We start from the raw sequence: 26,956 nt of genomic DNA, 5'->3' as shown, positions 1-26,956 counted from the left end.
CCACGGGCCCGCTTCCCAGGCAACAACAAGAGACCAGATGAGTTGGGTCAAGAGAGGCCCGGATGGCGGCCCTTTTTCTCAGCCAGTAGGACAACAAATACACGAGGCAACGACTACATTCAGTAAGGCACATTCCAAGCCCACCACCGATATGATCTCTCTTGATTCTCACAATAAAATTGTGATGTAAGGCAGAGTTCTTAGCCCCACTTTGCAGATGAGGAAACTGAGGTATCAAGGGACCCAGTGACCCTCTCGAAGCAGCACAGCAGGTAAATGGCGAGCCTGGATTTGAACCTGGTCTGTCTGCTACTGCACCACCCACTCTTGATGGGGAGAGAGGAGGAACAGGCAGACTTCACCTGAAACCCCCAATGACCTGCTTGGCCCGGCCCAGGGCAGCTTGGCTGGCTGCCTTCCCTCCTACATTCTCATCAGCTCCAGAGACCCCCCTCCCCCCAATTCAGGTAGGTCCCTGAGCACTCAAGGGCCACCCAGGAGCTCCCAGTTTTCCTGTCTCTTGGAATAATCCAGAGAATAAGGACAGGAGAGCACATGGATTGTGTCCCATAGTGAATTAGGGGAAATTTCACTGTCCCTGGAGCTGTATTTCACTCATTCGTTCATTCTATTCATTCATTCCACAGACACACATCACATAGTCACTGGACCTTGGCATCATGCCAGGGCCCTGAGATTGCTACCCTGTGAGGGGGACAGATGCGGGGCAGGGCGGGGGTCCAGGGGTGCACTCACCTGAAGTCCAAGCGCTGAAGCCACTGCACTGTAGAGAAGCATTGGGTCAAACTGAACACAGCATCCAGGGACAAACCGTTCTCACTGAGGCTGGAGAGTCAGAGGGATGATGCTGACACGCTCACTCAGGACTCAGAAACACCCTCTTTGTGATCAGAGCGGGGGTGGGGGTGGGGGCTGTCCCTCCTGCTCCAGACAGTGAACACACTGACCCCAGATGGTAAGGGCACCTCCACCATCTCCCCATTGCACAGATGGGGAACGGAGGCCCAGAGAGCAGCCAGGTCTTGGCCAAGATTATGAGACATCTTGGGGACAGAGCTGAGATTAGCACTCAGTGATTCCCTCTATCTATGATGAATCTGGGGTGTGTCTTTGGACCAGAGTTGTGCCTCAGTTTCCCCACCTGATGAAGGAGGGGCAGTGCAAAGTGAAAATGTGCAGCCTCTTATTCAAAATGCAGGAAGAGAGTTTTCCCTTCTTTCATTGTCTGTCTGTCTGCCCTGGTGGTTGGGTTTTTTTTTGCTTTGTTTTGTTTGTTTTTGTCTTTTTAGGGTGGCACCTGCAGCATATGGAGGTTCCCAGGCTAGGGGTCAAATCAGAGCTACAGCTGCCGGCCTACACCACAGCCACAGCCACCTGGGATCTGAATTGCATCTGTGACCTGCACCACAGCTCACAGCAATGCCCAGCCGACTGAGCGAGGCCAGGGATCAAACCCATATCCTCGTGGATACTAGTCGGATTCATTTCCGCTGAGCTGCGACAGGAACTCCTGTCCTGGTAGTTTTCATGTGCCATTTAACCACACACTCCTCGGGCCCTGGGAGACTGGCGGGTGAATGTAGACCCTCACAGGCCATGGGTCCTACCAGGCGTTCACGGGATTGAGAAAGTCACAGGGGAATTTGCCTGAAAGCTCCAATCTGCATAAAATCTGCCTGCAAGGGAGAAGCCTTCTCCCCACCACCTCCCAACTGGTCCCTAACAGGAACAGGCACGCTCCTCCGGTCCCAACATCCCAACAAAGGTGGCCTGAGCAGGAAGCTCCCTCAGGCCTCAGCACTGGCTGTAGCCAACACCTCAGGCATCCACTTTAGGGTTTGATATGTTAACTGACGGGGAACCAGGGGCTCAGAGAGATGATTTGTCTGGGGACCCGGAGAGCCTAGGGCCTGTGGCCAGGTTCCAGTGGCCCGGGAAGAGCCAGGGAGGAGGAGGAAGGATGTGAGCCAGGAACACAAGGACCTTTAAGGGCCCGGGCACTCTGGCTGGCTGCAGGCAAAGTCCGGGGCTTCTTGGCCTCCTTCCAGGGCCTCCCTCCCATATGGAACCCCACCCCCCCACCCCCAACTCTCTGCCAGGTGCTTAGGGCTCTCAGGTCTCCACGGGGAACCCTGCTTGGATGTCCTCTCTCTTCCAAACCCTCTCTGCCTCCCTGGCCAGCGCCCCATCAAACAACCCCTCCCCAAACCTCAGGGCCAGAATGGCTGCGGGGCCCGTTACGTTAATCTGTCATTCTTCCCACCCCTGCCTGCCCTGCCCCCAGGTGGCCTGGGCCTCCCAAGAGGCACAGGGGGACAGATTTGAGAAGTGAAACTTTATCTTAGAAGCCTGAGTCACAGAGCCCAGTGTTATGAGAAACAACCCTGTCCTGAGCCCTTGCCAGGAGCCTGGGAGGAGCCCAGGTGGCGGACATGCATTTTAAGATGTCATTTTTTTTGCTTTTTTTTTTTTTAAAGAACTGCACCTGCTACATTTCCCAGGCTAGAGGTCTAACTGGAGTCGCAGCTGCCGGCCTATGTCACAGCCACAGCAATGTGGGATCCGAGCCACATGTGCGACCTACACCACAGCTCAAGGCAATGCCAGATCCTTGACTGAGCGAGGCCAGGGACTGAACCCGCATCCTCATGGATACCAGTCGGGTTCGTAATCCATTGAGCCACAATGGGAACTCCCTGATTGAATTTTTATAACCCCGAGGGAGGGAGATGGGACACAGAATACCCCCCCCTACCCCCACAGCAGTGTCCCCCCTCCCTCCCACACCCACTCATCCCAGTGAGATCAAACCTAAGAGGATGTGCCCAGAGGGCTACTTACTTCAGCAGCTGCAGGGCACCCAGCCCTGGGAGCAGCTGAGCCAGCAGGGCCACACCTTCGTCCCCCAGAGCATTGCCTGATAAACTGGGAGGGGGGAGGGGAGGCCGAGTCAGTGGAGGGTGGAGTGGAGACGGGAAGAAGTTGGCCTTTCCATCCGGCTCAGCCTTGCTGCTTCTCCTGAAACCGGGACGCGGCCCTGGGCTGCCAGGCCGGACCTCAGCACATGCACTGGGTCAGCTGAGGTCTCCCTTAGGGTTATTTTATTATCATTATTTTTTTTAATGGCTGCACCCACGCGTTTGGAAGTTCCTGAGCCAGAGATTGAATCTGAGCCACAGCCGTGACCTGTGCTGGACCCTTTAACCCCACCACCCCCAGGATTCTTAGCCTCAGGTTTGGGACCCCTGAGAGGGCAGGGATGGACTTCCTGTATTTTAGGGGGGAAGAGTCACAACTTTCACCGGGTTCGCTAATAGGTCCCTGATGGCAGCAGGGACAGAATGGATGATTTAAATCTTTTTTTTTTAAATTAATTTATTTATTTTTCCGCTGTACAGCACGGGGGCCAAGTTACCTTTACATGTATACTTTTTTCCCCACCCTTTGTCCTGTTGCAATGTAAGTATCTAGTCATAGTTCTCAATGCTACTCAGCAGGATCTCACTGTAAATCTTGAGAAAACAAAACAGCTAACACCTAGCAACTGCTGGGCCCCACCCATCACCTGCCAAAGGGGGAACTACTCACTCGAGGTACGTGAGGTGGCAACTTCCTCCCAGCGCTTTGCAGAGCTGCTCAAGGTGCTGGGCTTGCAGGCCACAATGTGTCAGCCTGTGGAAGGCAGAACCACAGCCCTGCAGCATCTGCCCCTCTGGACGGTGGCCAGAGCGGCCGCCACCCCCAGACACACAGGCAGAGAGGCTTGCAGAAGGGGGCCTGGGACGCATCTGGCAGCCAGGCAGACAAAGAGGGACCGACACACACTGCACACAGAAGCCAGCTGTCCTGCAGGCAGAGAAGAGCCAGTCACAGACAGAGAGAGAGAGAGAGGCAGACCAAAATGGAGAGATGCAGAGATGAGAGAGGGAGATGCAGAGACAGAGAGAGACCAAGTGTCAGAGGAGAACAAAGAGACAGGGAGCGGGACTCAAATGGACGCAGAATCAGAGAGAAGGCTGGACGAGGTGTGATGGGAGCCCTGCGGGGGCTGAGCTGAGCCCCCAGGCCTAGGCCTCAGGATCAGGAAAGAAGGGGCCGCGAGCTCCCCGTTCTCTCCATCCAGAGTTCCCACAGCCCCTCAGCTCCTGGAGGCCAGGGGAGCTAAAAAGTGGTGGGGACCCTGGGGAGGGAAGGTGATTGGGGGGCAGCGTTGTGAGCCCCATGGGGGTGGGCTGGGCAGAGGAGGTGGGAGGCAGGAAAGCCAGGCCACCACAGCAAGTCGTGTCCTCCAGTGAGGAGCCCCTGGGGCGGGAGATCCAGGGACGGGCTTGGTGCCCAGGAGGGAGGAGGCCGGGACCATGCCCAGGGCCTGTAGGCCATCACTGTATCTGGTGCTTGGGGAGTGCAGGGACAGCTCAGAGGGCATCTGGAGCAGGAGGCTGTCAGGAAGCACAGCTCTGGATGGACACGCCAAGGCCAGGCTGAGCACATGCCTCATCCACAGCCCCAGACTCCATCCTCAGCCTCATTTCCCACCATTCAATCTCTACATGAAGCCTGGGGACAGTCAGACGTTGGTTCTGAATGGGCTTCTCGGCTTTCTGGCAAATCACTTATTGGGAGAACATAAGTCAATTGCCTTAGTCTGCTGCTTGATGGATAGTAGGTGCTCAATGAACCTTGGCTATTAGTATCATTAATCTCATCACCACCATCGGTGGCTTCAGAGATGTCAGCCTCAGCTCAAGCAAGCCCGCAAAAGCTTAGACCCTACAGGGGAGATCGCAGGTGAACACTGAGGAGCAAAGAGCCGAGTCTCCACCCATGTGCTGGGCTGCGGAAATCCAGGAGGGAACCCTGGAGGAGGCAACCACCCTCTAAAGGGTCCTTGTGCCAAAGGGGGCCAGAAGTTCTGACCCAAATCAGAGCTATCAGGTGATCCTCTGGGCTCTAGGCTGAAGAGCCTCCGTCTCCCACATGTAGTTCCCCGGCTACCCCACACCTGCCCCAATCTGCTCTCTACGGCTGCCACCCAGGGCTCTCTATGGGTACCACTTGGGAAGTGGGAAGGCAGTTTGGCCTTTGAGCCTCCCCTTTGGGGCTGGAAGCCCAGCCAAGCATGCTGGCTTCCTGCAGCTTCGTGAATTGGTCCAGGCCCCAGCAGTTGAGTTGGACGGTCCCGCTGTGGAGGTCAAGGAGGGGGTGGTCCAGGCCATGGGATGAGCAGGGCGTGGCATTGGGGCCCTACCTCTTCTGGATCCCCTCCTGCTCCTCTGGTTCTGGGGCAAACATGAGCACCATGGTTTTGTGCAGCAGACTGCAGAGAAAAGAGGGAAGCGGGGAGGCAGGAGGCTTACGGGGGGGTCCTGGGCTGCTCTGTGTCATTTTGTAACCGGGTCTCAAGGGACCTCTAAGGTGCCACCTCCCTGCCTCTGGCTGCAGCACTTCCTCCTACTTCACCCTGAGGTCCTCTGAACTTCCTGTGGGCCTGAAGTTTTCTACTGCAGAAATTTCACAAAAGTACCAGCCCTCATTTCCTGGAAGGTCTTTGTAAGTTAACTTCAGTTCTGCCTTTTGTCTGTTTGCTGCAGGCTGAAGCCCTCCCCTTCCTGTTCCTCGTGTGCCAGGTGCACCCTCGGCTGGGGCTACTTGCCCCAGCGTGGTGAGGTCTCTGCCAGGTTGGGACAGGCACTGAAAGTCCCCATGAGGCTGTGACTGAGAGCCAGAGCATCCCTGAGCTCATCTTATATATAAAACTGCCTTTTTTTCTTTTTATGGCAGCACCTGCAGCATATGGAATTTCCCGGACTAAGGGCTGAATCAGAGCTGCAGCTGCCGGCCTACATCACAGCCAAGGCAATGCAGGATCTGAGCCACATCTGTGATCTACACCACAGCTCAAGGCAATGCCGGATCCTTAACCCACTGAGCGAGGCCAGGGATCGAACCTACATTCTCATGGACACTGTGTCGGGTTCTTAACCCACTGAGCCACAACGGGAACTCCTAAAACTGAATATTTATATGTATATAATATTTTACATGAATTTTGTATATATAATATATATCTATTTCCTACTATGAAAGTCATACTTCTTCCCAGTGGAGAACTCAGAAATACAGTAAAGTGAGAAGAAAATTAAAAAAAAAAAAAACCACTCATAATCTCTTGCACCATTACCACTAATAACCACACGTTACCCGTTGCCACTGATAACATTTGGAGTAGGTCCTTCACGTCTTTTATTTTTTTCCTTTATGCAGTTAATATTCATGCTTTTTCTTTCTTAAAAAGTGGAAGTAAAATTACAGATTCCTCTTTCTTTTTTTTGTATTTTTTTGTATTTATAGGGCTACACCTGTGGCACATGGAGGTTCCCAGGCTAGGGGCTGAATCGGAGCTGCAGCTACAGGCCTACGCTACAGCCACGGCAACTTGAGATCCAAGCCGCATCTGTGACCTACACCACAGCTCGGGGCAATGCTAAATCCTTAACCCACTGAGAAAGGTTAGGGATCGAACCTGCATCCTCATGGATGCTAGCCGGGTTCGTTTCTGCTGAGCCATGATGGGAACTCCCACAGAGTCCTTTTTTAAAATTAATATTTCAAAAGACAGATGAAGCAAGAATTACACAATGGTGATAATTATTGGTGGGAACTGGGGAGTTCATTATACCATTCTCCCTACCTTTTGGTATGATTGAAAAACTTTCTTACCAAAATGATAAATCAAAATTTTTATGTTTACTTAAGATGCCACAATCATCTCTCCATAGTGAAGCTTAAAGCTGTACCTATAACATGGTTTCCTTAAGTTCTCTCTCCCTCTTATTTATTTATTTATTTTTTTGGCCATACCTGTGGCAGGGATCCAACCTTTGCCACAACAGCAACCCAAGCTGCTGCAGTGACAATTCCTGATCCTTAACCCGCTGCGCCACAACAACGCCTCCACTGAGTTCTCATCTCTGGAGGCAACTCAGTTTACTGAACTAATGTCACTAATATTGTTAAACATTTATTTTCATTTTTCCCTTTATAACCAATACTGTGGTAAACATCCTTGCTGGTCAAAGTATTTGCACAATGACGGCGATTTCTTCACGATAAGCTCCTAGAAGTGAACAGAGTGTCATCTGGAGGCCCCAGGGGCCTTTACTCAATCATTCAATGAACCAAGGTCCCCGAATTCACCTCTTGGGTGAATGGGGTCTCCCCTTCCTCCTTTGAGGGGTGTTTACAGCAGGGACCACACTACTCAGTTGAGAGTCCCCACGGGTGGGGACTGTGTTGACATTAATTAGCATCTGTCCTCAGCTCCCCAGACTGAACACGGAGACTCACAGAAGTAAGGCTGGGCTCTGTCTTAGGTGGGGTTCCCTTAGGAGCAGAGTCACTTGGTCACTGTGTACATGCTATACCAAAGGCCTGATCTCAGGAGAAACCAGTAAGGGACCAGGGGAAGCAGAACAGGGCAGGTCCTCGCCCAGATCCCACGGGGAGCTCTGGAGCGGGACTAGCAGCAAAAGTTTGCCCCACCTCAGGCAAGAGGGCTGGAGGGGTATACCTCTGCCTCTGTCATTGGCCGCTCCTGGTTAGGGGGATAAGGAAGGGTGTAACCTGCCAGGCATCACTGGTTCTTATCAGCCCAGGGCACTTCTGCAGATGAAGTACAAGCTGTGAGCGACCAGTACCCATAGGAGCTGGGAACAGGTGCTCTGGCTATAAAGGGGGTCTGGATGGGGCACTAGCAGCATCTCCTACAAGCCCCAAAGGCCTGGGGCCAGAAAGAATTCCAAGGACCTAGAGAAAGCCATGGGAAAGCCCGGGGCTCTGGACTGGAGGGGGAGTGGGTGGTGGTGGTCCCCTGGGAGTTCCCACCTGATGTGTAGCTCTGCCAGGGTCCGGCAGGTTCTCACTGCACTCAGCACACGTTGCATCCCAGCCACAGAAAGCCCATTGTCGCTGAGGCTGTGGAGAAGAGGAGGGAGGAAGCCATCAGTAGGCGCTTGGAGTCCTCAGCCCCCTCTTCCTGGCTCAGCAGCTGGCTGCTATCAGCCTTGGAATGTCTTGGGTCCTTAACCATGGGGTCTCAAAGGATTCTGGCCTGTGTAGACACACCAAGAGTCACAGAACCTATCCTACATAGAAAACAAAGTTCTCCAGCTGGAGCAGTACGAACTGTCTCACTGCTTTTGCCTCTCTGATTCTTGGTTTTCTGGTCTGAAAAATAACCGCCTTTCGAATCCCATTCTACCAATGGGGAAACTGAGGCCAAGAGACACTGAGTTACTTTCCTAGGGTCGCAAAACTACCGAATGCCAGAGACAGGATTTAAATCCAAAGCCAAGGCTCCAGACCACTGCTAATTCCACCTCAGCACTCTCTCTCCCACCCAAATTCGTACTTGACGCTAAGACCTCAACATACCTCGCCCAAATACCACCCCTACCCTGCACCATGCAATAACACAGCAACTCAAGAGCCTACTACTCTTTCTTTTCATCCCACCACCCCAACAACCCAGCCCTTCACCTCAAAACCATATCGCCGTCCTAACAAACCACTTCTTCTTTCAATATCCCAATTCATTACCCCAGCACGCAGCCACCCCATACCCAATGCAACACTGCACCCCACCCCACCCTGGGGGCTACTGTGGACAAACTGGAACACAAGCTACTGATGCACAGCGAACACATTCTATATGAGCAAGGGGATTTAATAGTAAGCAGCTCATGCCAGAGGCAAAGGCAGGGCATGGTTGGACCACTCCAACTATGGTGGAATTGGGAGAAAGCAGGGGTGGTCGGTGGAGCAGCACTCTTTCTGGTGACCATGGGCACAGGGACCAGGGGTAGCAGGGACAAGATGGGGCTCTTCTGGGCCCTCCCTGGTACTCAGCAATGGGTGAGCAACTCACTCCAGCTTCCTGGCGATGTGCAGCTGGGGCGCAGCCTCTGCCACCAGTTGACAGCCTTCATCTTCCAGCTGGTTCCCTGAGAGGCTGAAACAGAGGGGTCTGATGTCATACGCTGCTTGGGTGGGGCACCCCCAACCCTCAGAATTCATACAGTCCCTCAGTGACTTTAGCCAAAGCATCACTCCAATAAAAGAGCCTTAATTACAACAAACACTGATTGCCTCGCACTGACCTAGGTGCTTTTACAATTATTGGCTGTTTAATCCTCATAACCCACCCTATGAGGTGCTCTAAGATTATCCTCCTTTTGTTTGTTTATTTATTTATTTTTGCTTTTTAGGGCCACATCTGTGGCATATGGATGTTCCCAGGCTAGGGGTAGAATCAGAGCTGCAGCTGCCGGCCTACAGCACAGCCACAGCAACACAGGATCCTAGCCTCATCTGCGACAGACACCACAGCTCATGGCAACACCGATCCTTAACCCACTGAGCGAGGCCAGGGATCAAAGCCGCATCCTCATGGATACTAGTTGTTACCACTGAGCCACAATGGGAACTCCCACAATTCCCGCCAATTCTCTCTCTCTCTCTTTTTTTTTTTTGTCTTTTTGTCTTATCTAGGCCTGCACCTGTACCCGTGGCATATGGAGATTTCCAGGCTAGGGGTCGAATTGGAGCTGCAGCTGCTGGCCTACGCCACAGCCACAGCAATTCAGAATCTGAGCCGTGTCTGTGACCTACACCACAGCCTATGGCAACACTGGATCCTCAACCCACTGAGAGAGGGCTAGGAATTGAACCCTCAAGCTCATAGTTCCTAGTCGGATTCGTTTCCAATGCGCCATGACTGGAACTTCTCCCCCCAGTTCTTAATGAAATGGCATGCCCCTCCCCATGCCATCCACCCAAAGCTGAGGCCCTTCCCATGCTGCCCTGCCAGCCCCTTCTGTCTCCTGTCCCAGCGCTTCCCATGATACTCACTCCACTTCATCCAGCTGTGGACCTTTCCGGAGCTGGGCGAGGAGCAGTTTCACATCATAGACCCTGAGCTGACACTTCTGGAGCCTGGGGTGGGAGTGAGAGCAGAGGCATTCAAGGTCAGAAGCGACACGATGCCTCCTCCAGCTCTGAGTGTGGTGGCCAGGGTCTGGGGCAGCTTGGAGGCCAGCAGATCTGGGTCTCATCTTGACCTGTTTCTTAGTAGCTGGGGAACCTTGGAGAAGGCACTGAACCCATCTGAGACCCGTTTCCTCCTCTGAGACTCGGATTCCTACCTACAGCGTGCCTGCTTGGCAGCATTTTCAAGACAGTCCCAATGAGGTAATGGATGTAAACTCCCACAGTGCCCGGCACACAGCAAGGGCCCATTGCATTACAGCTGGTACTGTTGTTTTGACAAATGATCCTCGCTCAGGCCAGGATGGGTCATCCATGTCCTTTCCCTGTGTTTCCCTTCATCCTCCCTGCCCCTGCGAGGCTCCTCTGGGAAGGGGCTCTCCCCACATGCCCTCTCTTTGCCCTCAAGGCAAGGGATCCCACCGAGGTACCTGAGCTCCAGGCTTCTCCTCTGAGCCTCTTTCCTCAGGCTGGCATTTTCCTGTAGGTCTGGGTCTCTGGCAAGAACAAATCCAACATTGGCCTGGTTTCAGGAATCCGGGGCCTGATGGACCATACCTCTTCCCTTGGTTTCTAGGGGCTGAAGACCCTGTGGCATGACCCACAGTAAATGAGTAACACAGATGGTTGCTCCAAAGTACTGAAGGTGCTTTTCAGAAAAGCAGCAGGAAGAAAAGGTTTGAAGTCAGCTGGGACCTTTATTCAAATTCTGGCTCTGCTACATATAGCTGTGTGGCCTTGGGCAAGTCACTTTATCCATGTGAGCCTCCAGTTTCTCTTCCTTTCTTTCTTGGCTGCACCTGTCACTAGGGGTCAAATCAGAGCTGTAGCTGCTGGCCTATGTTTGATCCCCTATGGCGGGGGATCGAACCTGCATCCTCATAGATACTTGTCAGATAACTGCTGAGCCTCAACAGGAACTCCCCATTTTCTCTCTCTCTCTCTTTTTAGGGCCTCACTTGTGACATATGGAAGTTCCCAGGCTAGGGGTCGAATCAGAGCTGCCGCTGCCAGCCTATGGCACAGCCAAGGCAATGCAGGATCTGAACCGCATCTGTGATCTATACCACGGCTCAAGGCAACGCCAGATCCTTAACCCACTGAGCGAGGCCAGGAATAGAAGCTGCCTCCTCATGGATCCTAGTTGCATTCTTAACCCACTGAGCCACAATGGGAACTCGCTGCCTTTTCCCTTTTTTAACTGGAAGAGTTTCCCCTGCAGAGTAATGCCAATACCACCATATCGTCAGGCCCTCCCTAAGGGCCTGATTCAGTCTGGGACTTCTGGGGATGGTCCCTCCTCACAGGGGCTGAATGCGGTCCAGAAGGTAAGTCCTTGGCCAACTCTCAGAAGTAAGTCATTTCTCAGAGCAGCAGCGGCAGGAAGAATCTCCACATTCCAGCTCTTTGTAAGTTCTTTCGGCTCCTTTTTGCCACCACTGCCTGAGCCCAGATGGCTTTTCGGTGTGAGCCCAAACCAAACCCATCCCTTTCTTACCTTTGTAGCTCTGTGGTCGTCTCTGTAGGTGGGGAGAGAAGGAAGACGAGGTCTGTCTCCCTGCAGGGTCAGACAGCGAGTGTGAAACCAGTACAGCACCCCCTGCGCCTGCACCCCTGCTACCCAAAACATCCGGAGAAGGCTGATGTCATAATTGACAGAGAAATAGAACTGGCAAAAGAGCTCAAAATCAGACATGTACAACTGTGACTATGTCATTGCTTGATGAATCCTGAGCATTTGAAAAAGTCAGGGAAACAGTTTTTATCTTTAAATTTATTATTTTTCTTTTTATGGCCTGTACCTATGGCATAGGGAAGTTCCCAAGCTAGGGGTTGAACCAGAGCTACAGCTGCCAGCCTATGGCACAGCCACAGCCATGCCAGATCTGAGCTACATCTGTGACCTGTACTGCAGCTTGGAACAATGCCAGATCTTTAACCCACTGAGCAAGGCCAGGGATTGAACCCACATCCTAATGGACACAATGTCGGGTTCTTAATTCTCTGAGCCACAAAGGGAACTCCAAGGGAAACACTTTTTATAAGATAATAAAAAATTGGTAATGCTGAAAGTGTTTATAGGAGCCGCAGTGTTTTAGGATGAAGAGGCGGGCCACTTAACCGACCCTGTGATCCAAACCGGCAATGTTAGTTCAGCACCACGGAGAGCGATTCGTGACCAGGGATTCGTTGGTAGATTGTTGGTTTCGTTTCCTGCATCCATCTATCTATTCATTTATCTTTCCATTCGTTCCAGGCCTGAGCTAGGCTCTGGAGACACTGATGTAAGTAAAACAGACTCATGCATGCGCACGTAGGTCTTACAAACTAGTGGCCTCCTCCTTGTCCCATCCCCCACTTACCCCTTCCCTTTTCTCAAGACTCTGAGGACCAAGATCCCATGCTTTCTGCTCACCTGACCTGCAGCTTCCTAATGGTAGGGTACGTGACTGCCACCTTTGTCAAGGAGAGGAGAGTTGACACGGAGACACTGTTGCGGCTCAGGCTGCATGATTGTGCAGAGGCATCAGGAGGGGATCCCCCATCCCACCTGCCCCAGACTCTCTTCTGTCCAAGGGAGGGGGGGGGTGACTCAATCAGGGGTGGTGGAAAGACTGCTTACTCAAGCATCCGGAGCTGCGGCAGGCGGGGAAGTATTTCCACGATGTTCAGGACCTCCCCGTCCTTGAGCTGGTTGTCCTGAAAGCTGCAGGGAGACCAATGCCCAGTCCCTCAGCCCTGAGGTTGAGAGACTAGGCAGCCCCAGTTGGCAGGTGATAGGTATGGCCATCCTTATGCAGGAGACACAAGACAGAGGCCCACAGACAGTTTGTGGTATCTGGGAGGCCCAGATAGGTCCAGGTAAGAAGAAAGGCCCTCGATGGCTCACTTCTGTCCTTGTTCAGTTCCTCTGGGAGCATTTCTATCTAGTGGCCCAAGGGATCCAGATGATGGACTGTGGAGAGCTCAGCAGGTGGGATGAGAAGACCCAGCACTCTATTCTCTGGGCTCTGTCTGGGATGTGCCTGATGCCTGAGTTTATCAGGGCCCCTTGGCTCCCAGGTGATGGGCAGACCGGGATGCAGGAGAAGCTGCTTCCAGCCTCATCTCTGTACCAATTCACCCAAAGCCCTAGGTCAAGCACTCTCCTTTCTGGCCTCACATTCTCCACCTGTCAAATGGGATCCAAACCAGCCCTGCATGGGTTCCTAGCTAAAGGGACAAAGGAGCTGAAGAGTGTAGGGGTGCTCTGAATGTGATCGCTTGCTCAGGACAAAGGTTTGGAAATAGTGAACTTGTTGACATTGACTTTTCCTTCTTAATTATTGAAAGTAACCTTAATCTTTTCTTGTATCGTCTGTGAACAAAGACACCCAGCAGAAGGGTGAGCTCTAGTCCAGCTAATGCCCCACTCAACAAGCATTGTGCCCTAGTGATGGGATGCCTCCTCCTGGATGGAGGAGTGTCTTCTCTAAATCTCATAAAGATGCCATTTAGGGTAGCAGCAGTCCTGCCAGGGAGCTGCTGAGGAGGATTCCTGGCCCCGCCCTCAGGCCGCTCATCACAGACACAGGGCAGAGTATACAGCTCCATCTGTGTTTACCTGGGTGTGTGGATCTAAGTGTGCATGCGTGTGCTGCACATGTACATGGGGCCATATACCTAAGTGAGCAGGTGGGTGCAAGTGTGTGCATGTGTGAGCACCAATGTGAAAGTAAGTGTGTGTCTCATACATTTATGTGCACCCACCTGGCACCTGCCAACACACTGCCATCCCCTCTTTCAGGGTCACAGAAAGAGGGGAGGGATTCTCAAGACTCAGGCTCCTTCAAGATGTCCCAAAATATTAGCACTTCTCTGGGGTCTCTGGGAGCCTTGCATTTGGATTTAGTCCCAACCGTCAGACTGATGCCCCTTCTCTCTCGGTCTCATTGAAAATGCACTGTCCAGACCCTAATGGAATATATAGGACACAGTGCAGGCCCACGAGGGGCCCTGGGACCTGGGCAGTGAAGCCTCCCCTTAGTCCGTAAGCCCTCCTTGGAGATTACTCACCTGACCTCTTCCAGCTGTGGACAGAGGGGCAAAGCCTGCACCAGGTGGCTGATGCCTCGGGCAGTGATCCTACTTCCTGACAACCTACAGGATAAGCAAAGATGATGGGAGGAATGGGGATGGAAAAGGGAGTAAACCAGAGATCTGCCTTCATCTGTGTAGGGATGAGGGGAAGGAGGAGCGTTCTGGCATCCCCAGCTGAGGATCCACCTTGGTTCCAAGCCTTGGCTCACCCCAGCTTCTTCAGGCTCCCCATTGTTGGCAAACTCCTGGAGAGGGCTTCAGCAAAGGCATCCCCACACTTCCTGCTCTTAAAGCTGTCGCAGGAAAAGTCAGAGTGGCAGAAGATCAATAGAGGGCAGGGCTTAGAGGTTGTCATCCATCCCCTCCTCCAACAAATGGAATTTAATACAGTAACGGCAATCGTAGTAGTAGATAGTAGTAATTGCTGCAGTGGTAACAAATAGCCATTATGGTAGACACGGCTAATTGTCCACTAAAACCTGTTCTCTACTGTAGCTATAACAGGGAACACAGTGATAGCCAGAGGCAATGTTTGCCTGCCTGCTGTGCAGCTCCATATGACCGTATGACTACGTTCTCATCAGTGGAATGCAAGTGGGAAAGAATGTGCTCTATTTCCAGGACCAAGCTTTAACGCATTGGACACGTCTAATTCATGTTCTCTCTTGCCCTTCCCTCAATCCAGAGCACAGATATATCTGTGACCCAGCTTTGACCATAGAGATGAAGATGCCAAGGAGAAGATGGAATGACAGTGGAAGGGCCCTGGGTCCCTGCGTGATCATGTGGAGCTGAGCCAGTCTGCTGACTTGGACCACTTTCATCTGAGTCTTCCACGAAAGTAAAAGATAAGTCTACCTTATTTACTCTACTGTATTTGGGGATCTGAGCCACGTGGGATCTGAGCCACATCTGCGACCTACACCACAGCTCACAGCAACACCAGATCCCTGACCCACCGAGCATGGCCAGAGATTGAACCCCCATCCTCATGGATACTTGTGCGATTCGTTTCTGCTGAGCCACAGGAGGAGCTCCCAGGGGTGGAGGATTCTTTGTGACTGAAGCCTAACCTTTTCTCTAGCTACGACACACACTGAGCCTTTACTGTGTACCGGTACTGTGTATTGTGTACTGTGCTAAGAGCTATTTTTCATGTACGATTTCACCTCATTCTCACAACAACCCTATGAAGTAGGTACTATTACTGATTTATTTTAGGGATGAAGATACAGACAGAGAAGTTAAATAACCTGTCCAAACCAAACAGGCTCTAGCAGCCCAGCTGCTATTCCAATCCATGACTGGGAGAAAGAGAGGGAAAGGGTGAGTCCAGACTCCCTGACAAGAGGTGATCTAACTGGACTTGAGAGTTCCTGGTGCGGCGGGGAGCTTCCTCACCATGTCACAGGTTAAGAGGCGACAGGTAGGGGCCTATCTGTTCTGATAACTGAGGTTCTTACTGCTTCCCTCACAGGGGTCTGCCAGACTGACTGGCTTCCACTCGCCCCAAAGTCCAGTTCTCTCCCAGGGATGACCCCAGGGCCTCCCCTGTGCCTTTCCGTCCTGACTCTCACCTGAGATTCTCTACCTGCCCGCAGCCTGCCAGGGCTTCGGGACAGTGTGGCTCCAAGGGGCAGCCCTCAAAATCCAGGTGGATGGGGGCGTCCCTGTGCCCGAGGATGTTGGTCAGGGCAGCCAGGTCGGCATAGGTCAGCAGAAAGTTGCGGAAGGAGAGGTGATGGGGGAGGCTCTGGGCCACGAGGCTGGCCAGCTCCGGCTTCTGTGTCTCAGCCACGCAGTGACATAGCTCTATCAGCTTTGGCCCCGTCAGCTTGCGAGTGGCCAACTTCTCCAGGGCCTGCATGACTGCCGCCTGCCTGGCACGCACCCACACCTCCTCCTGCTGTGCCAGGGGTGTGAGGAAGGGGTGGCAGGCGCAGGAGGCCAGGCCGGCCAGAAAGGTGGGAAGGTGGTGGTCTAAGAGGCCCAGCCTAGCTTTGGTCCGCAGCACCCAGCGAGACTTGAGGGTGACATGTTGGGCAAGTGTCTCTCTGTCCACCTTGGGGCTGGCCATCAGGTGCAGGGCAGCCAAAAACTGCTGCAGGCTGAGGTGGGTGAAGACGTAGCCTGTCTCCTGGTGCCCGGGTTCCGTGTACACACAGAAGGAGGTCAGCAGGCCGAGGGCCGCCGCGAAGGCCATCGTGGGTGGAGGGATGTCTCCTGCAGTGAAGACAACCTTCCCCGTCTCCAGGCCCCGCAGGGCCACCTCCCCAAGGCCCATCAGGGACTCGGCAGGCAGGAGCCCTTGGGGGCTGAGGGAAAGCACCATCTGCATGTAGCTCTGGGTCACGGTGGGCAGGAGGGCTGCAGACTGGCCTGGAGAGCGGCCTGGGAGCAGATGGTGGAGGCAGAGGCAGGCGACCTGGCACAGCGCGGGCACCACACACATGCTCCAGAGATGCCTGCTGGCCCGCAGCTCCGCGAGGGCCGCCTCCTGGACTGGCTGGTCGCTGAAGAAGCGGCTCACGTACGCCTCCACCCGTGGCCCGTCAAAGCCCCACATGCTGACCGTGACCACCTCCGTGGGCAGGCAGGCGGGCAGCTTCCCTGGACGGGAGGTGGCCATGACCCAGCAGCCGGGCAGGAGGGTCCCATGGCAGAGGCGGGAGAAGAGGGTGAGGGCTGACGCCGAGGCCTCAGGATCTGCAGCCTCCTTGCTGGAGCCGGGGTGGAGGACCTCGTCCAGCCCATCAAAGATGAGCAGGATTTTATTAGCATTCTCCTCCAGGTACTGGAAGACCGCCTCCGGGCCGGCCTCGGGCCTCAGGTACAGATCAAAAAGGAGCTGCGGCAGCGTCAGGAAGTTTGTGATCAGGTTGAGCTGGCGGAATTCGAAAAGGAACAGGGCCTGGAAGCGCTCCAGCTGACCGTCGGCCCACTCTTGGCAGAGCCGGTGGGCCAGCGTGGTCTTGCCCATGCCCGCCTTCCCCAGAAGCACCGTGACTCTCGGGCCCTTGTTGGCTTTGGCACTGAAGAGGTCCCGAATGCTCACATCCGTGCCATCTTCTGCCTTGGGGCCCCCCGCAACAGTCCCCTCCTGAGTGTCGAAGGGCACAGAGGCTCGGTTCCATTGCAAGATGGGCGGGATGTAGGTTCGGTGGCAGGCGACCGACTGTCCTGGCCCAGGGCTCCTGCTGTCGTAACGCTGCTGGGCAAACGTTCTCAGCAGCTGCAGGTACCTCTTGGCCAGTTCTGCAGGGGGCAAGGAAATGACATGAGGGCAGGAGGCCTCCCTGCCCCTGGCTCCCCTCACCCCAGTATCAGGTTGTCGGGAGCCTGCCACCTCAGCTGTGTGGGTATAGGGAGGGATGGCAAGAACACGCAGGAGCTCTTGTGCAATCCAGATTTCTAGATTTTTTTTTTTCTTGCTTTTTAATGCCACACCCATGGCATAAGGAGGTTCCCAGGCTAGGGGTCATATGAAAGCTACAGCTGCTGGCCTACGCCACAGCTACAGCAATGCAGGATCCGAGCCCTGTCTGTGACCTACCCCACAGCTCGTGGCAATGCTGGATCCTTACTCCTCGGAGCAAGGCCAGGAATCGAACCTGCAACCTCATGGTTCCTAGTCGGATTTGTTCCCGCTGCACCATGATGGGAACTCCAAATTTCTAGAATTAATTGGTTCTAAAGGAGCACAGGATCTGGCAGCATTTACACGGGGCAGTGTGAATGGGGAAGTGTTGCTCACGGACTCTGTTTTGCAAAAGGTTTTCACTAAGATGGGGGAGGGGGAAGGGGGCATTTCCTTCCTAATATCTTAGTGCAACAAGCTTTTACTGTGACAGCTGAGTAACCTGCACACCCCCGTCCCCAATATTTCAGTTGGGCAATGCCCAGGAGTGAGCACTAGCATCCTGTGGGCCCAGGTGCTGACCACTCAGAACTGCGAAAGCTAATGAAGACTCAGTATCTCCAGTGCCAGGTGTTGACTTTCTAACTGCTGGGTCATTTGGAAGACCTCGGGTGGCCCAGGGAAAGCCCAGGGGGCACACCTGGGGGATAATGAAGACCCTCGCTGGGGTGGCCTGAGGTGGCATCCTATTTTATACAGATGTGAATCCTCTGACCAGCTGAGAATCCTCTGGCTACGCCCAACGGGGTTGGGTTTCCCAGCTGGTGGGAGAACTGGGAGAATGAGAGAAGATTCTGTCTCCTCATCACTCCCTGGCCTTTTCCATCCTCAGCAGCCCCCATGTCTCTCCAGGGCCCCCCAGGGCTTGTGTTCACCCTAAACTGGCCAATGACAGCATAGCTCTGCAGTCTTGCTGGTCACATCCCTGGAGTTCCCTCAACCCTGAGGACAAGGGAGTGTCCCTGGAAGAACCTGGATGATGAAGCTGGGACCTGCTGGGATGCTGTGAGCTCCTTCAGCTGAGCCATCTCTGGAGAAGCCTCTCTGTGGTCTATTGGGAGGGGCTTCCTTGCCAGACCCAGCTCTCCGCTCTGCCCACCTAGGAGGACCTCACTCCCTCCCCCACTGGAAAGTTAGAAGAGAAAAGTCGCAGGGCCCCAGGAGGCCTATCAGCAGGGGACAGAGTCCAGGATCTGTGTCTTCACCCCGAGGCGGTTCAATCCAATGTTCTGGTCCCTCCCCGCCTTGGTACCCACCTCGCTGCTGCTTCCTGCACTGCTTTGGGCGAGGGGAGGACCCACAGCTCTGATGTGGCCGCTTGAGGCCTGGAAAGAAAGGAGGAAAGAATTCGGGGGGTTGAGGGTTTGGGATCAGGGGGTACCCAGCACCTTTAGGGAGCTCCACTCCATAGACAGGCAGCAGACAGACAAGTATAACCACACTCGGGGACTGAGTGAGGGTGGGCAGCCGGCAAAGGCTGCCTCCACCTCAGCTTCTGTTGGCAGTGGGTCCCAGGCCCAAGTGAGAGGCCTGGAGGCTCTGGGCCCGGGCATCTCCCAGCCCAGAATACAGGCAGTGGTCCCACAGCCAACAGCCTCAAGCACTAAGTGGCTTGGAAAGGACCCAGCTCTGTCGAGGCCACTGCGGGCTGGAAGAGTGGAGCTTCCGCCAGGCTCGGCCAGGCCGGTGCCCTGTCTCCTGGACAGTGTGTTTGTCATTCTCATTTCACGTCTCCCACGTGTCCTCCCTTCTCTTACTGGTTTCCTGAGTTCTTGTCTGGTTGCATGGATGTTCAAGAGTCACTTTAATACTTTCCTGAAGAGGCTGGGAAAGGAAGGAAGGGAGAGGAGAACAAGAAGGAAGGGGAGACAGGAAAGAGGAGAAGAAGAAAGCAAAAGAAAGGACCGTGGAAGAATTTTAAGAAGTAAAACAGACACTCCCACAGCCAAGCACTAGTGACCAGTCAGAACATTCCCTGGAACAGGTTTCTTGCCCTGCCAGGTGTTCAACTTTCAGTTGCTGGTTTACAGGGAAACCCACGGGCCCCAAAGAGGGGCTGGAATCAGTGTGAGGCTATTTCCGTATTTTAGCAAGTCTCCTATAATAAGGGACTCATTGGCTAAATATCAACCAGACCTGGTCACAGCCATGTGACAATTAGGCCAGCTGAGGGATCAGGGACAGAGGGACCAGGCATCAGGTCAAAGAGTTCTGATTCACTGGGGAGCTAGGAGCACGGGATGGATGTTTTCTGCTAAAGCCTGTTGGTATTACTGGCATGCACAGCTGTCAGCACTAAGTTGATACTTCCATAGAAATGGAACCTACAGAGGACAGCATACTCAACAGTGAAAGACTGAACATTTTCTTCGAAGATCAAGAAGGTGGCAAGGATGCCTGCATTCACCACTTCTATTCAACACAGTCCTGGCAGTTCTAGCCAGAGCAAGTAGACAAGAAAAAGAAATAAAAGGCATCCAAATTGGAAAAGAGAAGTAAAATTATCTCTGTTTGCAGATGATGATCTCATACGTAGAAAACCCTAAAGACACCACCAAAATGCTGTTAGAACTAATAAAGGAATTCAGCAAAGTAGGAGGATAAAAAGTCAATGAACAGGAGTTCTCTTGTGGCACAGTGAGTTAAGGAGCCAACATTGTCACTGCACCAGCTTGGGACACCGCTATGGCAGTGATGGATCCTTGGCCCGAGGACTACCATATGTGGAGGGTGCAGCCAAAAAAAAAAAAAAAGAAAGAAAAAAAAAGAAAAAAAAAGTCAACAACACATAAAATCAGTTGCACTTCTATACATGAACAATAAATAATCTGAAAAGGAAATTACAAAAAAATCCATTCACAATAGCATCAAAGTGAATAAAATACTTAGGAATTAACTTAACCAAGGAGGGGAAAGATTTGTACAATGTAACTACAAAATGTTGCTGAAAGAAATTAAAGAAGACATAAATAAATGGACACACATCTGATACCATGGATTGGAAGACTTGCTAAGGTTAAAATGTCAATATTACCCAAAGTTATCTACAGATTCATTGCAATATCTATCACAATCCTAAAGATGGTTTTTGCAAAATAGAAAAGCACATCCTAAAATTCATATGGCATCTCAAGGGACCTTGAATAGCCAAAACAATCTGGAAAAAGGACAAAATTGGAAGACTCATATTTCCTGATCGCAAAACTCACTACTACAATGTTACAGTAATCAAAACAGTGTGGTGTGGGCATAAAGACAGACATAGAGACCCATGGAATAGAATAGAGAGCCTGCAAATAAACCTTCACATATATAGTCAAATGATTTTTGACAAGGGTGCCAGGACCATTCAACAAATGGTGCTGGGAAAACTGGATATCCACATGCAAAGGAATCCAGCTGGACCCTTACCTGACTCCACATGCAAAAACTACCTCAAAATGGATCAGGGACCTAAATGTAAGACCTAAAATAATAAACCTCTTAGAAGCAAACAAGGATGAAAGCTCACAACACTGGATTTGGCAATGATTTCTTGAGGATGACACCAAGGGCACAGACATCCAAAGAATAAATGGACAAACTGGACTTCATGAAAATTCTAAAAACTGTACATCAAAAGAAACTACCCACAGAGTTAAAAGGCAATACATGGACTAGGAAAAAATATTCGTAAAACATATACCTGGTAAGAAATTAATATACAGAATTGAGAGAGATTTCCTAAAACTCGACAACAAAAAACAAGCTAATTTGAAAATGGGCAAAGGACTTGAACAGACATTTCTCCAAAAAAGGTATACGGATGACCAATAAGCACATGAGAAGATGCTTAATATCACTGATGATTAGGAAATGCCAATCAAAACTACAATGAGAGACCACTGCACACCCATTAGGATGGCAACTATCAAAAAAACCCAGAAAACAACAAGTGCTGGTGAGGATGTGGAGAAACTGGAATCCTAGGAATGCAAAATGGTACAGCTGCTGTGGAGAACAGTATGGAGGTGCCTCAAGAAATTAAAAATAGAATTACCACATGACTCTGGATTCTGGAGTTAAAAGCAGGGTCTTACGATATTTGTACACCCCTGTTCATAGCAGCTTAGTCATCATAGGTAAAACATAGAAGCAACCCAAGTGTCCATCGGCGGGTGAATGGACAATCAAAATGGGCTATACACATACAATGGAATCTTAACCTTAAAAAGAAAGGGAATTCTGGAGTTCCTGCTGTGGCATAAGGGGATCAATGTGTCTCAGCAGCAGCAGGGACTCGAATTCAATCCTTGGCTCGGCACAGTAGGGTTAAGGAAGTGGTGTTGCTGCAGCTGTAACGCAGGTCACAACTCTGGCTCAGATTGGATCTCTGGCCAGGGGGAATTTCCATATGCCTTGGGGAGGACAAAAAAGAAAAAAACGGAAGAGAAAGAAAGAAAGGAAATTCGGATACATGATACACCATGGATGAACCTTGAGGATTTTATGTTGAGATAAGCCAGTCACAAAAATACAAATATTGTACCATTCTACTTATACTAGGCACTTGAAGTAGTTAAAATCCTAGTGACAGAATGTAACTGGTGGTTACTGGGGGCCCGGAAGAGGGATGAATGGGGAGTTATTGTTTAACAGGTACAGAGTTTCGGTTTTACAAGATAAAAAGAATTAGGAAGATGGATGGTGGTGACAGTTGCATAACACGTGTGTATTGAATACCACTGAAAACTCAAAAATGGTTAAGGTGGCAAATTTGATGTTATGTAATCTGCCACAGTAAAAAAAAAGAGTGAGAGAGAGAAAGAAGGTTCTGTCTTTTTTTTTTTTTTTTGTATTTTTAGGGCCACACCCATGACATATGGAGGCTCCCAGGCTAGGGGTCGAATCTGAGTTACAGTTGCTGGCCTACACCACAGCCACAGCAATGCAGGATCCGAGCCGTGTCTGCGACCTATACCACAGCTCAGGACAACGCCGGATCCTTAACCTACTGAGTGAGGCCAGGGATCGAACCCGCAACCTCATGGTTCCTAGTCGGATTTGTTAACCACTGAGCCACGACGGGAACTCCAGAAAGAAGGTTCTGAAGAGAGTGTGGCCCAAGGGTTGGTGAGATGGGCTGTTTGATTGCTACCTCTCTGTGTGCCATCACTAAATAAGTCAGAGGCTCCCTGGGTGTGGTTGTGGATCAGTGTCAGGCCTGAGTGTGCTGAAGTGGTGAGGGGACTGAGTCTGTGGGCTGGAGCATGAGGCCCTGAGGTCTGGGGACAGGGAAGTGAGAATGGGCTTCCCCTAGTGAAACCAAACAGGGGATTCTGCCAGTGGCCAAGGGCTGACAGCTTTAGAATCTCCCCGGAGGCTCCAGGTTAGACCCCTAGGAACAGGTGTCAGGACAGGGCAAAGCCTTGAAGAGCAGAGAGGGAGCAGGTGAGGCTGGGAGCCATGGAGAGGGGTGCGGAAGGGATACGAAAATCAGTCAGGGGATGAGGCTGATTTATGGGAAACAGCTGTGACCGGCCACTAACAGCGTGCTCCCGGTTTGAGGTGGGGACTTAGCGTGCTCACTGTCCCCCCACCCCCTGCTTCCCAACCCCAGGACTTACCAGAGTGGGGCTGAGACTCAGGTGGGCGCTCCTCATCAGCTTCCAGCTGACTGGGGAGCCCTGGAAAAGCGGAGGAGATAATATGCTATGGAGACGTGCTAGGATGCCCTGGGAGCAGCTCGGATGGATGTCTGCTCAGGGCCCATCCTTCAGGGCAGGTTCCTTGGCAAGCAGGAAATACATTTATGCTCAGTGATCTGTGGAGGGCACAGCTGGAGGGGAGCCTTGAAGGCAGCTGGGGGCAGAAACATGTGCACAGCTAAAGGTTTGTGCACGCACAGGTATGGCTGTGCACACATACACGTGTGTAAATGTGCATGTGCACAATGCATCCCCCGCCTGCCCTGCACTCTGCCTTGTTGAAATTTTTTTTTTTTTTGCTTTTTAGGGCCACACCTGCAGCATATGGAAGTTCCCAGGCTAGGGGTCGAATCGGAGCTGCACCACAGCCACAGCAACTTGAGATCCGAGCTGTGTCTGGGAGCTCACGGCAACACCGGATCCTTAACCCACTGAGAGAGGCCAGGGATTGAACCCGTGTCCTCACGGATGCTGGTCGGGTTTGTAACTGCTGAGCCACAGTGGGAACTCCTGCCTTGTTGAATGTTTCGGTGAGTTCTCACTGCCTCTCACGCCCGCCACCCCTCAGTGTTCTGTGCTTCACCACGGTGCCATATAAACAGAAAAAGCCCAAGAGGAGTTTCCATCGTGGTGCAGTGGTTAACGAATCTGACTAGGAACCATGAGGTTGTGGGTTTGATCCCTGCCCTTGCTCAGTGGGTTAAGGATCTGGCATTGCCGTGAACTGTGGTGGAGGGTGCAGATGCAGTTCGGATCCTGCATTGCTGTGGCTGTGGAGTAGGCAGGCAGCTACAGCTCTGAGTAGACCCCGAGCCCGGGAACCTCCATATGCCGCGGGAAGCCACCCTAGAAAAGGCAAAAAGACAAACAAACAAAAAGATAAAGCCCAAGAAACGTTTGCTGACAGAAGGAGCTCAATAAGCCTGCCCAGCAGTGGAGGTCGGAGGGCTCTCCCTGTGCCTATTTCTGACCTCGTTGCAGAAAGAAACCTCTTGGGTGTCCCAGGCTATTTGGAATTTCCTGGCAGGGGCAACTAGGGTGGTACAAGGTGGAAGGGAGGAGGAGTCCTCCAGGTCCCCGGTGGATTTGGTGGCATCAGGGCATCTGTTTTGGGAGGTGTGCAGAAACATGGAATTTTGTTCCTGGCTTAGCCAGGCTGTCTCTGTGTGACTCAGGGGGGGTCCCAGCCTGGGCCTCTCTGGCTCCCCATGACTGTGGTGGGGGTGGAGCTAGCTGGCTGCCTTCCCCCTCTAATAGCTGCCCTTACCTTCTCCGTGGCCCCAGGTGCTCAGCAGCAGTACCTCCAGGTCCAGCGGCACGTCCAGCTCCATGCACACACAGTGGATGAACGCCTGCCAGGTGATCTGACTCTGGGTGTGCAGTTTTCTGAGTTGTAGGACGACCCTCTGTGTGGGGTCTGAGGCCTCGTTCCTGGCACCCACGTCCATGTTGGGGAGGAAGAACTTCACCTTGGCACTCAGCCATTCTGAGTGTTTGCAGAGCAGCCTCACGAGCCATCCCCACAGGTTCTTGGTGCCCAGCTGGAGACTAATGGAGTCCATGAGGAGCCAGCCCTGCAGGGACCAGGTAGACAGGTGAGCTGGGGGGCAGATGAGTTTGGGGACAGGTGAGCTGGGGGGCAGGTGAGCTGGGGGAAGGCAAGAGGAACAGTCCAACACCCCACATCTGAGGGGAAGAGGACAGACAGAGAAGTGGCTTCTCTATGGAGTCTCAGTGCCTCTGCCCAGGGCTTGGTCCCAGAGATTAATCTCCTTCCGCATCCCCCTAACCCCTCAATCTGTGCCTGTGTCCTGGCTCTGGAATGGTCTAGTTCCTTCCCTGTGGAAGGTATCCTGACAATGCTTTATTCATGGACCCATCTGTGCTGCTCTGTGTCTGAGCTAAGCTCATGGCTGAGACAACTAGTTATCTCCCCAAATCTGTTCTTCCTTTCTTCCTTAGTATTAGAACTCCTAAACAGTACAAGGTCATCGGGAAGAGACTATATTTTCCAGCCTCCCTTGCAATTAGATGTAGCAATGGAACTAAGTTTTGGCCAATGAGATGTAGGTGGAAGTGTTGTCTATTCTTTGCTTCTTCCTGTTGGCTGGAATGCTGGCGTGATGGCTGGACCTTGGGCAGCCATATTGGACTATGAAGTGGAAACTAGGGCTACGGAAGGTGGAAGGTAAAGCTTTCTACCTGCCCTGCACTCTCTGATTTTGAAGGAAATCAAGGAAATACATTTCTATTCTGCTTAAACCACTGCTGCTTAGGGCTTTCTGCTACTCACAGTGAAACCTAATCCTAACTAATGCAAACCCTCTCCTGTCTCTAGGTAAATTCTCCTCTTCTAAACTAGAATTCTTCAGTTTATAACTTATATTAGGAATACTAATATAAAGCAAAGGGCACATACATAGCAAAAGCCTAAAGTGTACGCAGGCTCTTGGATTCAGGAACTCTATTCGACAATTCCGGGCCCTCTAGCCTTAGGAAATAATCATGGATGTACATTACATTTTTTATTTCAAAGATATATACTGCAAGATTATTTATAACAGTTAAAAGTTGGAAGCAAAAATGGCCAAAGCTGGGGATCAGTTAACTAATTGGCTGTCCGTCATACAGTGGAATACGCTGCAACATTTCCAAGTGTACTTTCTGGTGCTAGTTCTTTAATAATAGAGGCAAACCTTCAAAAGGCACTTCCTATGTGTTAGGCATTATTTTACATGCTTTGTGTATCTCATCACATCCTCACAACTCCAGAGACCCCGTTTCTAACTCTGAAAAGGGTGGGAGGGCCACCCAGGGGCCAGCCTCACTCACTTCCAGAGGTTGGGACAGGGGCCATGTGTCCTGGGGTTTAGACCCAGCTGCTCCTTTGACCCCCAGCAGAGGCCTACTAGGCACATGTCCCCAGCCACCTCCGGTCATCCCTCCTCAGCCAGACTAGCAGCAGTAACTCCCTGCTCAGGCACAGAGCTTTGGCATGCATGCAACATGCTCACGTCCACAGGGATCACCACCCCCGTGGAACAGATGGAAAGATGAAGGCCAAGGGAGGGAAAGGACACACCCAAGGTCATACTGCATGTCTACGGCACAGCCAGGCTCAAAACCGAGATGTCTTGCCTCCCAGGCCAGTAAATTTCCAAGGCTTTGGAGCCCTCCGTGGCACCAGACATGGGCTCAGTCCTTGTACTTTGTGTGATTCTGGCACAAGGATGTGGCCATGGTCTAGGGCATGGCTTCTTTTCTGGGCTACAGTGTCCAAAGTCCACATGGCTCAAAAATCATCCAGGGCCACAGCGTGCCAGGCAGGAATAAACAGTGCCCAGATGGTACAATTTCAGGAAAAGCCCTTTAAACTCAAAGTTTTCCCTCCAGCCAGTCTACCATGATGGCTTTGTTTCCACTACTAGCACTCTATCCCCTCGGTGGTAAGACACGAAGCTTTTTTTTGTTCTTTTTTTTTCCCCCCTGCTTTTTAGGGCCACACCTGTGGCACATGGAGGTTCCCAGGCTAGGGGTTAAATCAGAGCTACAGTTGCTGGCCTACACCACAGCCACACAAATGCTGGATCCGAGCTGCATCTGTGACCTACACCACAGCTCATGGCAATGCTAGATCCTCAACCCGTTGAGCGAGGCCAGGGACCGAACCCACATCCTCATGGATACTAGTTGGGTTTGTAACCCG

The 26,956-nt window shown here is 52.1% G+C and overlaps 1 protein-coding gene across 12 annotated transcripts in view; it reads right to left on the bottom strand.

The window, feature by feature from the left end:
• The window catches only part of NLRC5 (NLR family CARD domain containing 5), a 99,021-nt gene that overhangs the window by 37,331 nt on the left and 34,734 nt on the right, over window positions 1-26,956 (bottom strand). For 10 of the 12 annotated variants that reach the window (XM_047793767.1, XM_047793766.1, XM_047793763.1 and 7 more), the window contains 17 exons: window positions 24,518-24,824; window positions 23,170-23,229; window positions 18,820-18,888; window positions 15,723-17,400; window positions 14,355-14,438; window positions 14,122-14,205; window positions 12,689-12,772; window positions 12,482-12,571; window positions 11,564-11,623; window positions 10,497-10,562; window positions 9,931-10,014; window positions 8,948-9,031; window positions 7,906-7,995; window positions 5,270-5,338; window positions 3,610-3,693; window positions 2,863-2,946; window positions 757-846 (listed from right to left, as the gene is read on the bottom strand). In XM_047793767.1, the coding sequence (XP_047649723.1) occupies window positions 757-846; window positions 2,863-2,946; window positions 3,610-3,693; window positions 5,270-5,338; window positions 7,906-7,995; window positions 8,948-9,031; window positions 9,931-10,014; window positions 10,497-10,562; window positions 11,564-11,623; window positions 12,482-12,571; window positions 12,689-12,772; window positions 14,122-14,205; window positions 14,355-14,438; window positions 15,723-17,400; window positions 18,820-18,888; window positions 23,170-23,229; window positions 24,518-24,812 (3,155 nt within the window). In that variant the 5' untranslated portion in view covers window positions 24,813-24,824. The remainder of the gene's footprint in view (window positions 1-756; window positions 847-2,862; window positions 2,947-3,609; window positions 3,694-5,269; window positions 5,339-7,905; window positions 7,996-8,947; window positions 9,032-9,930; window positions 10,015-10,496; window positions 10,563-11,563; window positions 11,624-12,481; window positions 12,572-12,688; window positions 12,773-14,121; window positions 14,206-14,354; window positions 14,439-15,722; window positions 17,401-18,819; window positions 18,889-23,169; window positions 23,230-24,517; window positions 24,825-26,956) is intronic. The other 2 variants (XM_047793762.1, XM_047793760.1) reach the window with 2 other exon arrangements.

This window comes from Phacochoerus africanus, chromosome 8, assembly GCF_016906955.1.
Source record: "Phacochoerus africanus isolate WHEZ1 chromosome 8, ROS_Pafr_v1, whole genome shotgun sequence".
Classification (NCBI taxonomy): domain Eukaryota; kingdom Metazoa; phylum Chordata; class Mammalia; order Artiodactyla; family Suidae; genus Phacochoerus; species Phacochoerus africanus.
The sequence above is the reverse complement of the archived record's forward strand: the minus strand, read 5'-3'. Positions and strand labels throughout refer to the sequence as shown.